The sequence below is a fragment of the Humulus lupulus genome, chromosome 3 (assembly GCF_963169125.1).
Source record: "Humulus lupulus chromosome 3, drHumLupu1.1, whole genome shotgun sequence".
Lineage (NCBI taxonomy): Eukaryota > Viridiplantae > Streptophyta > Magnoliopsida > Rosales > Cannabaceae > Humulus > Humulus lupulus.
In genome coordinates this window covers 78,403,559-78,416,964 of record NC_084795.1, presented here as the reverse complement: position 1 = coordinate 78,416,964, position 13,406 = coordinate 78,403,559, and the positions used below count along the sequence as shown (strand labels likewise).

The 13,406-nt window shown below is 44.2% G+C and overlaps 1 protein-coding gene across 1 annotated transcript; it reads right to left on the bottom strand.

The window, feature by feature from the left end:
• Positions 1-2,887: 2,887 nt before the first annotated feature.
• LOC133824446 (uncharacterized) lies at positions 2,888-12,746 on the bottom strand. Its single transcript, XM_062257330.1, has 4 exons — positions 12,495-12,746; positions 3,446-3,595; positions 3,285-3,382; positions 2,888-3,230 (listed from the first exon to the last, which is right to left on the bottom strand). Exons 1-4 carry the CDS (start codon positions 12,744-12,746, stop codon positions 2,888-2,890), a joined length of 843 nt encoding a protein of 280 aa, XP_062113314.1.
• Between the last annotated feature and the right edge of the window lie 660 nt (positions 12,747-13,406).

The following is a 13,406-nucleotide window of genomic DNA, read 5'->3' as shown; positions in this document are numbered from 1 at the left end:
CAGCATAGCCCCTATTGAATTCTTGGCCACTCCGAGCATCTTAGCTCTTGAGGAGGTAGAAGCAATCTAGCCCCCACGATGCCTGGATGAAGCCCACTGTGAAGTATCTTGTACCCGGGGAGTTACTGCAGGATAAGAAAATAGCTCGGAAGCTACTTTACCAGATGCCTCAATACGTCATCATGGATAGTAAGCTATACAGGCGAGGATATTCGTTGCCCTTACTCTGATGTGTGTCCAAGCAAGAAGCCATTCTTATACTACATGAAGTACATGGAGGCTTTTGTGGGGACCACGCTAGGGGTAGAGCCTCGCTAAGAAAATCTTGAGACAAGGATACTTCTGGCCCAATATGAATGGTGATGCGATTGATTACTTCAAGAAGTGTGACAAGTTCCAATGCTTCACCAACATACCCCGATCTCCCCCAAATGAGCTCACTCAGATGACGAGTCCATGTCCCTTCGTAGTTTGAGGCATTGACCTTATCGAGTCCGTGCCCACAGGGAAATGAGGAGTGAAGTATGCAATTATGGCGGTTGACTACTTCATGAAGTGGGTCGAGGCCGAACCCCTTGCTACCATCACCTTCAAGAAGGCGCTGGATTTTGTCATCAAGAATATTTTTTGCCTACGTGCTTCCGAGGAAGATAGTCTCCGACAACGACCTACAGTTCAACAATGAGTTTTTCACGAATTTCTGTCGAAGGCATGGGGTGGTGAAGAGCTTATCCTCCATAGCTCACCTGCAGGAAAATGGTAAGGTGGAAGTAGTCAACAAGATGCTTAAGGCCACCTTGAAGAAAAGGCTGGAACACGCGACAGACGCTTGGCCTGAGGAGCTGCCTAAGGCATTATGGAGTTACCGCACCACTGCCAGGACCTCTGTCAGCCACTCGCCATTCTCCATGGCCTACGGGTATGAGGCCATGCTCCCAGTTCAGGCAGAAATCTCCACAAACTGATGAGAAACGTATGAGTCGACCATAAATCACACTTTACTCTGGGAATCTCTGGACCTTGGGAAGGAGCTCCTTAAAGCTTCTCAACTTTGAGTAGCTTCCTACCAGCAGAAAGTAGCCAAATATTTTAACTCCAAAGTGAAGGTCAGAGATTTGGGGTCAGAGATTTGGTGTTGCGAAGAGGTTTCCTAGCCACCCGAGATCCTGGTACTGGAGTGCTGGGCCCTAACTAGGAAGGTTCGTACCAGTTGAGAGCGTTGTATCTCGACTAAGTGGGGAGTTAGTACCCCTTGCCTAGAATGATGAGCATCTCCGCCAATATTACTAGTGATGTGAGCATTGTATTTTTGTTAAATTCTATAATCATTTTGTAGCCTCCAGGCACAAGTAATGGAAACCGTGTAGAAAAAACTCAGTAGGAAATTTAAAAGAATCTGCTTATATTTTAGTTTCCTTTTTTATTATATTCATACTACTTTTAGAGCACCTGCTCGTTGACCTAGACAAGTGAATGCAGACTAGTCTCTGATCACTTGAGGGACATGGGGCTCACAACCTCGTAGAGTATAGTTTCTCGTGGAGGATGACCTAGGAAACTAAGCTTGTCATGAGCGGAGTAAGCCTAGTGTCAATACCCAGAGAATAGAAAAATCTAGGGAACCATGTAAAGTCTGCAAAAATCCATGACTTAAAGATCCTAGTAGCATGAGAGTGAACTCTGGGTTATCTCCCGAGGACATTGAGCTCGAGGAGCTGTGACCAAATTCTTAAATCTCGAGATGCGAATGGATGCCTGAGTCATATAAACTTGGGCTCGAAGCCTCGAGTTGCCAAAACTCGAGCATTGTAAGGTTAATCCTAGCACTAGGAGTTAATGACCTGGGAAGCTAAGCTAGTCGATGAGCGAAGTAACCTAAGTGTCATGTGACCCCTAAGGTTGGACCTACGATATTCTCCCGAGAATAGCACACGCCCGAGGAACGAAGACCAGGTCCCAATCCCCGAGATGTGAATGGAGTCCCGATTTGTTTGTACTTGGGCACAACCCCAAAATAATCACCCTGGTGATGAGAAATCCAAGTAACGGGAGTGTTAGTGTGAACAAAAATCTAACATCACAAGGCTTGACCTAAGGACGTGAGACTTGGTTGCATGCTCTGGGGACTTAGAGCCCACGAACAACGAGTTCTCGACTTCCACGTGGCAAAGGTTCGAGTAACTATACTCGGGGGCAGGGCAAAAAGCTTAGGATAGCATTCCAGAGACAATGCGCCCCAGGGCGTGATTATCTCAGCACATTTGACCTCCCAGGGCCTGAGTGATTGGCGCTTGAGGTTATCGGATGGCGTTAAAGTTACTCCCAAGGATAGAGAGCCTAAGAAGCAACACTAAATGCCCAAAGTGTCAGTACTGAGATAAGGACTTTACAACCTTGTAGTGTAATAAGACCTCCTAAGGCCCAAGTTGTTGAGACTTAAGAGCATAGGACCGATAAGTGTCCCTCTGGACTTGACATCGCATTAAAGTTAATCTCGAGGAATCCAAGCCTTGGGAACAACACTATGTGCCTAAGATTATCCAAACAATAAGAGAAGTCAATAAGACTCGAGTCACCAAGATTCGAGCACAAGACCTAAGTCCTTAAGACTTGAGGTCCACAAAGGTGGACAGGTTGAGGTTTCAGACACTCGTGGCGTTACGTTACGTTAAAGTACGTGAAAACCCAGCCAAATTAATAACACCAAATTGCATAATTATTAAGTGTTAGCATGTTAATAAAAAATCAATAATGGCAAGAAAAATAGTGCATGCTGCATAGAGGTTAAAAGGTATTTACAATTGAGCTCGGGGGATCGAGTATTAAATTGTTTATACCCCAATAAACAAAAAAGGCAGCAGGGCTACTTAGTCAAAACAAAGAAAAATCACTTTGGACCGTCGCCCGGAGGAACTTCCGCCACCACCTCGATGATAAGATCCACCTCTGTAGCAAGATCAGCCGCCGTAACTTCCTTTTCCTGGGCTACCTTGGCCTCCTCAGCCCGAAGACGCTCATTGAGCATCATCCACATGTTGGGATCCTTTGTGAATGATAGATCCATGTTGCTCTGCCATGCCACAAATAGGGTGTCATTTGCCATCACATTGAGATCCCTCTCAAGCTCCTTTGCTTGGAGTTGGAGGCTCTCATTCTCCCCGGTGAAGGTCTTAGCATGGGATACGGCATGCGCAGCCTCTTCTTTGGTCTTAGCGGCCTCTCCCCAGACTCTGGCCAGGTCAGCGACATGAGTTGAGGACTCCTCGCAGCTTAGACGGAGTTACTCTCGAACAGGTGTATGCTCCACCAACAGCTTGTCTTTGGCCTTCTCCATGAACCGGGTTTGACTCGCGAAATCTTCCAACAGCTTCGCAGAAGTGTCCTAAAGAGATGACAACTTAAATTGCTCTGTGGCCAGCCAAGTCTCCAACTCTAAGGCACAAACCTTGAGATCCTCCAAATCCTTCTGGAGCAGCGAGTGCTCTGCCAATGGGACCATAGTCTCCTTGAGTTGAGCCATCTCCTCCTGAAGCTCCTTTAGCTTGAAGGACCTCATAATAACAATGTACTCGAGCCGTTGATTGAAGGCCGCATTCTGCACAAAAAAAAAACAAATACTTGTTAGCTTGATGAAGGACTGAGACAAACAAAAAGGGGAGTTAAAGATTTTTGAGCCATACCCTCAGGGAGATGTGGCGACTGATAGCTATTAGCAAGATCTCATTATCACTGCCACAATAAGCGAAGCTACAGAAGGGCATGTCATACAGAGACCCTGCCAATCCCTGGAGTAGCTCCGCGGTGAGTGGGACCGTCCTTTCTCTGACTCTCCCCGCGAGTAGAGGCTCCAGCTCCTCGTGGATAGGAGGAGCAACTGGACCTTGTGGTCTGTCTTCCCGCAGGTACTCCACAAGGATTTTGAAATCCTCGTTGCCTTTGTCAAGATGGGCATTGAAGTACTCAACTACCCTTCTGTGATTTTCTAGGTCTTCTCCCTCGAAGTGCTCGGGAAAGACAACTAGGTGAGGTGTCCTAACCGAAGGACAATCAGACACCCTAGAAGGGATTTATTTTCCCTTCCGAGAGGGCCCCTAATCTTGAGGAGGGGAGACCTCGAGGTCAATGACCTCTTCGGTAACCATTGGCCTCGAAGGAGTGGCCAACAAAGTAGCTTCTGGGACTACAGGAGCTTGTGGAGGTGGAGGACTGACCACCGAAGCCAAAGGCATGGACACCAAGGGCAGGGGCACTGCAACCGACACCTCTAGAGTGTCTATTTGAGAGGGCCCCATCACCCTCTGACGCTTCTGTCTGACCAAGTCAGACAGGCCCATGATTTTTGCACAAAGAAATAGATAAGGTTAGTCTTCAGAGGAAAAGAAAGGAAGCTATCTATAAAAACAACATGCACGCAAGGCACAAATGAAATCACTTTGAGAGCCCTACCATGATAAGGCTTCTCCGAGTGAAGAGCGGAATGGGAAAACTCACGAATGAGTCAACCCATATCCTGTGTTGTGTTGGTGTCATATTGACAAAACCATATTGCGTGCATGGAAATCACCTCGTCCAGAGGCACAAGCTCTTGGGGGGTGTTTCCTCCTCTTCGGATGGTAGATAAAAATGTCGATAAGGACTTGGTAGTCCTGGTACTTCTCGTCAGCCTAAGGACGCTCTGAAACTTGCCCACACTCAAGGAGTGATGGCGAGAATAAGGAGTAGTCGGGACTAGTTCTGTAATGCCTTGGATAGCCAAGACCGCTACACTGTGTATTTATAAAAGTGTAGGACTTGCTAATCAAGTCATTTAGTTAAAAACGTGTCACTGAAACCATTAATGAGCTAGGGTTAAAAGGTTTTGGTCTCAAAAGATATATTTCATATAATTAAACATTTTACACAAGCGATCCCAAAAGAAACAACGTTTAAAAAGTTAGTTTACAAAATTTCCAGAGTACAAACAACCACTAGCCACTCTAAGGGAAAAACAAACATTTATGGTTCTCCTGTTCCTGTCTCCTCCTCAACTGTGGCGGTTGAGCAGCTGATCATGTACATTATGCTCTCAGAGCTCTCTGAATCAAGGCTGATCAAGCTTGCCCTTGCCTTTACCTGCACCACGTAGCACCCGTGAGCCAAGGCCCAGCCAGAATACATAACATTATAGTACAAACAATGATATCAACTAAATAGTCCTTAAAGCATGTTCATACACTTAGCATATCACACTAATTACATAGCCCATAGACATAAGCAAAGAATCAACAAACCAACACTTAGCTATTCAGCATGACAAGCCCACCAATCAATAATAACAATCAAATCACATGAATATCAGGTTCGACACCCTTAGGTTGCACCCTCTGTTTGCCCCACTAACTCCGATTCGCTTAAACCGAGCTAAGTGCATAATAAGCTGTCCTCAGCTACCAGCGGATGAGTCGCGCCCTGTGCGCTAATGTAAACTCCGGCACTCTTAGGCCATTTTTGTATTATTTACAAGGAATAATACCACCCTTTATAAGGCATACAAGATAGGGAACCCTTAGTTCCATTATAAATTCACAACCGGGTGCAGTTTTCTTACCTTTAGTTTCCAAGTGTACTGGTTACGCGAGATGCCTCTTGAGCACGATCCGTTTCCCGAGCCCCTAGCTTATACCTAGTCACAACCAAGATAAGGAATACCATTAATGATTGTGAAAGGACCTCTAGATAAGGTTCTAGTCTCTGGAACATCGAATTCCACCAAACACTGTAGTAGATTCGATTCCGAGCACCCTAGGTTAAATTTCCATGCCTAAAATCCCAAAAGCCCAAATTCCCTTAAGGGCCGTGGCTCAAACTCCCTATGCCGCGGCATGGCCCCAACCAGAGGCTCATCCACGCCCAGAACCAGACACGGGCCGCAGCCCTACATATCCCATGCCGCGGCCCGCCCTCCCTCTCCAGCACTCATCAGCCTCAGAGGGTGCGACTCACCAAGAACTATGCCGCGGCCCGACCCCTTTCGAACCTAGAAAAACCTCCATTTTTAACTCGCAAACCTCACTCAAAACCATCCAAAGCCATCCCAATAATAAACCACAATTATCACAAACATTCCTGCATGATTTTAGAAGCACAAGCAGCAGAAACCTAATCTAAAAACTCATCAAAACACCTTTTCAATTTATGAAACTCACACACTCAAGAACACTAAAACCAGTCATAAAATCTCATAATTCAATCACTAAATCATGAATTGGAGCTTACCTTGACTAAAGACTCAATCCTCCAAGCAATTACTGAGCTAACACCCAAGCTTTCTGCCTTAATTCAACCTTGAAGTTAAGAACCTAAAAACTCTTAGAATCCTTCTCCAAAACTATATAATCAATTGATCAAAGATGCATGTCAATGCTTACCTCAGTTCCTAATTAGATTCTTAAGCTTCCACTGAGTTATTCCTCCAAATCTTCCACTAAATTCTCTGTGCTCCAACCTAATTCCCTTAGTTTTTCTGTAGTTTCCTTGAGAGAGAAAGGGAGAGAGAGAGAAGGGTCAGTTTAGCTTTTGGTTCTACTGTTTTCTAAAGTTTACTAGTCTATCCTTAAGCAATTAAATCAATCCCGAGGCTCGGGGTACCGGAAACGTCCCCGAGGGTAAAATGGTAAAATTCCCCAGTATTCTTACCTAAGCTTCCTAACCTCAAATATATCTCAAATTATTTATTTCTATAACCCGATAACCCAAATAACCATCCAATACCCGAAATACCCCTTGACTTGCCCCAAGTCAAGTATTAAGTCCCGTTGTGACTTTCCCGCTAACTAGCTCCCTAGGATCGTCTCAAGTCGCGTGCTGCCGATTTACCCACATAATAATGTGGTTCTCACAATTATAGCATATAATCACATTTACATTCATATAACCATTCAAGCATGCTTATCATAAAATCATGCATTAAACTTAATAAATTCACACACAAACCAATTATGCCCTTTTGGCACACTAATCAAGGCCCTTAAGTCATATTAGTGAATTTGGGTTGTTACAAGTCCCCCCCCCCCCCCCTCCTACATGACAGGCGTAGTTAACAACTATTTGGGATTTACCTTGAGGCACAGAGGATGGTTTGATTCCAACCTCGAGCTTGGCTTTAAGCTCCTTGTCTTCTTTTGCCTCCGTAGCTGCTTGGATTGTGAGTACACTCTCTATATGCTCCTCACAGAGACGCTGTTCGTACTCAAATTGGGCCTTCGTCGTGATATACTGCGTATGGAGCCTTGCCTCGTTAAGTGATTTCTTCGAGTCATGAAAGCTGGTGAGGGCAACAGGGTTAATCCTTTGATCCTCCCTAAGTAGGCCATACTGCTAAAGATTGGCCTTGGTGACAAGGAAGCTGAGATTATCGCTTCCTCGGGTAATGCATTCATTATCTTAAACCTTTTGTTGTAGAAATCAATGAAAGGTGTGCGACAGAAGGAACCTAAAAAGAAGCAGTTTAGACTAAGGAGAAACTACAGGAAAATGACTGATAAATTGAATAACACGAGAAGTGACACTTACAAACCCTACCGAAGTCCAGGAGAAATGTCGGGTTGGTCTGCGTGGGGAAGCCACTTTTCAAGAAGAATTGGTCCTTGTAGTCCCTCGCGTGGTTCTTGTTGCCACACGAGGCCTTGTACTTCATACCCTAGTGCATATGCTTCATTAGCTTATAGTACCCATCTCGCTCGTCCTTCTTCGAGCATGACCGAAACCTATAGATGTACAATATCTCAGCTGGAGAAGGAGCGAGCCAGTTCTACCTCTTATACAAAATGTATAGCCCGACCAACACTTGATATCCGTTTGGGGACAGTTGGAATGGAGCTATGCCGACGAACTTCAAAAATTCGACATAGTACTGGTGCAATGGCAAAGCTGCACCAGCTTGGAGATGAGACACGCTCCAGGCCCCGAGGCCGTGAACGCTCTCATGCGCTCTCTCGTCCTCCTGAGACAGATGCACCCACATTGCAGTGGTGTCCACCCCATGTTGGGTTACAATCCTATCCAGAGCTCCTTGGTGTCTAAGCTTGCAAGGGGTCACCTCCGCCTCGAAACTCGCGACAATATATGTTTTGTTTGACAGCAGAGGGCCCGAGTTCGCCTCCTCCTCCTCGAGTCTGTGTCGAAGAGGCCTCTTCATTGATGGGATTTATCTTCACTTACCACAAGAGCTTGACTACTCTCCGTGTAACACCCTGTTAGTCAGAACCATTGCACCGTGTGTTAAAAATAGTGCTTAACCCGTTAAACGAGTCATTTAGAATTAAAAGTGAAATTAAGGTTAAACAAAATTTTGGTATTAAAAGTTTTTGGGAAAAAGTTGAACTTTACCTTTAAAAAGCTTAAGTAGTTACAAGGGATCCCAAAATTCGTTAAATAAAATAAAAGTTTATCAAAAATTACAGACTTAGTCGACCCAAGTAGAAAATTTTAACTAATAACTCCTGTTCCGTGGTGGCCGAGTTGGTTGAGTATGTACACTCTGCCCCTATAGCTTTCCAACTCATGGTTGGTCCAACTTTCCTTTGCCCTTACCTGTACTACGAAGCACCCGTGAGCTGAGGTTCAGCAAGAAAACCCAAACAACCATACAAATAATCAAATAACATTAACATGTATTGCATACTCTATAACCACAACCGATTCATATAGATTTTCCAAACAATATATGACTCATGTCGAGTGGATGGATGTCATATCTTTACAATGGCCTTGCCATTATGGCAGACATCACATCCACGTTATGGTCTTGCCACTACGACATACATTACACATGTAATGCCGTTAATGACCTCTCGACCAAGCAGTCAATACAAACAAGTATATCAGCCTAGCAGACATTCAACTATAATGGTTTCATGACATGGTCATTCTTGTGCTCTACAATTGGGGCACACACCCTACACTTGGTGCAAGAAACTGTTTTCTTACCTCGAGTCCTCTGCGATAGGGTGAGGAGACAATGAGCACGATCATGTCCTTCCCAAGCCTTGCGGTACCCCTAGTCATGACACAATAATGGATATCCATCAAGAACAAAACCAATTTAAAAAGCTTCAAGATTGATTCCTAGCCTTTGGGACCTTAAATTCTACTAAACCGGGTAGTAGAATCCTTCCCGAGCCTTTAGGTTTGGGTTCCCGTACCCAAAAACCCTATTTGGCTAATTTTTCTCCATTTATGCTGCGATGCTCTATAAGTCGGAGAGCCCCCAAGCCATTTCCCAGAACACGCACCGCAGCGCAACCCACTAGGCGCCGCGGTGCCAAGGAGATTCAGAGAGCCGCCCCAGCCTTTGGGTTCATGCGGGCCACGACGCTCTAAGAACAGCGCTGCGACGCAACCCCGTGAATCTAGTTTTCAACACTTCTCTCCAAGCCTAATCTCTCTAAAACTCACCCCAAACGTGAACCAAATCCAAAATTGAATCTCGATGCCTCAATACTACACCTAAGGCAACACAACCAAACCAACAACTAAACCAAAACTCAGTCACAACTCAAAAATTCAAACCTTAAGTTTGAGAAACTCAACATCCTAAAAACCAAACTTGAAATTAATCAAACAAAGTTTAAAACTTACCTCAAGTGAGTAATTACGATTCCAAGCCACACCTAACCCAATCTATGCTCTTCCAATCTTCAAATTCAAGCAAACTCCTCCAAGTAAGAAAACTTCACCCAAGTATTTTAAAGAAAAAAAAGAAAAACGAGACAGAGAGAAAGAGAGGGGAGTCAACTGAGTGTTTTTGTGTGTTTTGGGTTTCCTTCTACTGAAGCAACATAGTGACAAAGTCACTCTTTGGAATGAAAAGACCAAAATGCCCCTACCTATTTCCTTGCTCTCTAATGCCCTCAAAGGCTATTTAGACTTTTGCCACATTTCCCGCTACTCTCAATTAACACCTCATAACTCCCCATGTAATCCTCAAATAATTTCTCATTACTCGATGAATCCCGGTAATGTATTAAATTACCAAAATACCCCAAGGCTCACCCCGAGCCGGGTATAAATCCCCGATGTGACTTTTTCGCTCAATTGCTCACTAGGATCACTCACAAATCACCTATATACACAAATATAACATCATCGAGTCAAAATTACGAAAAATGCTATTTTTAACAAAAACAGGCCTATAAGCACATTTAATACACTTAAACATGCATAAACAGTCATATCATCATACAACTCATATATTTTATATGATCACACATATATTCAATTAAATTCACATATTAATCCAGTTATGCCCTCCCGACACACTAATCTAGGCACTAAGCCTTCTTAGCAAATTTGGGACGTTACAACTATCCCCTCCCTATAGAAAATTTTATCCTCGAAATTTACCTGAATAGCTCGGGATACTGATCCCACATGTCTGATTGTAGTTCTCAGGTTGCCTCCTCGACCTTGCTGTTCCTACATAGCACTTTAACCAAGGGTATAGTCTTGTTCCTCAAGACTTTATCCTTTCCATCTAAGATCTGTACTGGACGCTCCTCATAGGACAAGTTGTTCTGTAGCTCCAAATCCTCATAACTTAATACATGAGTTGCATCTAATACATACCTCTGGAGCATCGATAAATGAAACAAATTATGAACTCCTGACAAAGCTGGAGGTAAAGCCAACCTGTAGGCTACCTGACCAATCCTCTCTAGGATCTCAAAAGGTCCTACAAATCTATGGCTCAACTTGCCTTTCTTCCCAAAAATTTTCACCCCTTTCAGCAATGAAACTCTAAGGAAGACATAGTCTCCCACTTGGAACTCCACGTCTCCATGCTTTGGATCTGAATAACTTTTCTGTCTACTTTATGATGCGAGCATCCAAGATCTAATCTTTTCTATGGCCTCATTGGTCCTCATAACTGCTTCAGGACCCAAGTATTTCCTTTCACCCATCTCGTCCCAGTGAATGGGCGACCTATGCTTTCTACCATACAACATCTCGTAAGGAGCTACTCCAATGGTCGACTGATAGCTATTATTGTAGGAAAATTCTATCAAAGGCAAATACTTACTCCATGACCCTTCAAAGTCCAAAACGCATGCCCGAAGCATGTCTTCCAGCATTTGAATCATCCTCTCCGACTGACCATCTGTTTGAGGATGGTAAGCTGTACTGAATTTCAACTGGGTCCCCATGGCCTTATGCAAACTTCCCAAAAACTTGGAAGGGAAGATGGGATCTCAATCTAACACAATAGACCTAGGAGCCCGATGGAGGCGTATTATCTCTTTCACATAAAGATCAGCATACTGATCCACTGTATATGTCATCCTTACTGGCAAGAAGTGAGTTGATTTGGTATATCGATCCACAATCACCCACACTAAATCATGCTGCCCCACGGTCTTGAATAATCCAACCATAAATTCCATAGTGGCATCCTCCCATTTCCATTAAGGAATACCCAAAGGCTGAAGTAACCATGTTGGTCTCTAGTGTTCAGCCTTGACTTGCTGACACCTTAGGCACTTAGCCACATATTCAGTCACATCTTTCTTCATCCAAGGCCACCAATATAAGATTTTTAGATTCTGGTACATCTTTGTGGTGCCCGCGTGTAATGAATACGATGTCGTGTGAGATTTATCTAGAATCTCTCATCTGATAGCAAAGTCCATCGGAACACAAATTCGCTCCTTGTATCTCAGCAAACCCATCTCTGATACAGTATAGTCCTTAGCCCCTCCAGCTAAGACTTCCCCTCTGCCTCATCAACTGAGGATCACTCAACTGACCCTCATTTATCCTCTTCAAAAGAATGGACTGCAAGGTGACGTTGGCTAACTGACCCACCGCCAACTCTATCACTGCTCTAGTCATATCTTCTGCCAATTCCTTCGAGATTTGCTTCAAATTGAATTACTGTCCTGGGCCTCTCCGGCTCAAGGCATCTGCCACCACGTTGGCTTTCCCTAGATGGTAAAGAATCTCACATTCATAGTCTTACGCCAACACCTCTGTCTCATGTTCAAGTCCTTTTGGATAAAGAAATACTTTAAGCTCTTGTGATCAGTTTATATCTCACACTTCTCCCCATAAAGGTAGTGCCACCATATCTTCAATGCAAAGACCACTGTTACTCACTCTAAATCATGCATAGGGTACCGCTGTTTATATTCATTCAATTGCTGTGATGCGTAAGAGATCACCTTCCTTACCTTCATAAGAACACAACCTAACCCCTACCTTGAGGCATCACAGTAAACCACAAACTTCTCCTGATCTGATGGAAGACTCAGTACTAGAGTTGTAATCAATCGTTTCTTCAACTCCTGAAAGTTGTTCTCTCATCTATCTGACCATACAAACTTCTTATTCTTGCGTGTCAACTCTGTTAGTAATGTAGCAATCCCTGAGAACCATTCTACAAAGCATCGGTAGTATCCTGCCAATCCAAGGAAACTTCTGATCTCTGAGGTACTTTTGGGGCTTGGCCAATCTCTCACTGCCTCAATCTTAGCCGGATCAACTTTAATTCCATCTATGCTAGCAATGTGACCGAGGAGGATCACTTGAGGTAACCAGACCTCATACTTCTTGAACTTGGCATACAACTTTCCCTCCCTTAACCTCTGAAGTACCAAGCGAAGATGTTGCTCATGTTCTGCCTCTGTCTGAGAGTAGACTAGGATATCGTCGATGAAGATAATCACAAATTTGTCGAGGTAGTCCTTGACACCCCTGTTCATCAGATCCATAAAAGCTGCCGGGGCATTGGTCAATCTAAACGACATGACCAAAACTTCATAATGTCCATACCTTGTGTGAAAGGTCATCTTTGGAATATCCTCATCTTTGATCCTTAGCTGGTGATAACCAGATTGAAGATTGATATTTGAGAATACTGTCCTACCCTGCAACTGGTCGAATAGGTCATAAATCCTTGGCAGCGGGTACTTTTTCTTGATAGTCAGCTTGTTCAATTCACTATAATCGATGCACATCCTCAATGTCTCATCTTTTCTCTTAACAAGCAACACTGGTCTGGATACTGGTTTTGTCCCTGGTGCCACCTTTATAACAAACTCAATCTCTCGCTACGGCAGTAACCCCAGTAGATCCTCTAGGAATACATCCAAAAACTCACAAACCAATCTGGTCTCTACTGGCCCAACTGGCACATCCTTGGTGGTATCTACTACGCTTGCTAGGAATCCTATGCAACCTCCTTGCAATAGGTCTCTAGCCTTCAGTGCTGATATCATTGGAATACGAGGCCTGTTCACCGTGCCCACAAATACAAATGGGTCCTCTCCCTCGGGCTCAAAGATCACCACCCTCCTTATACAATCTATGGTTTCCCCATACTTGGCTAACCAATCCATGCCCAAAATCATATCAAAATCCTCCATAGCTAG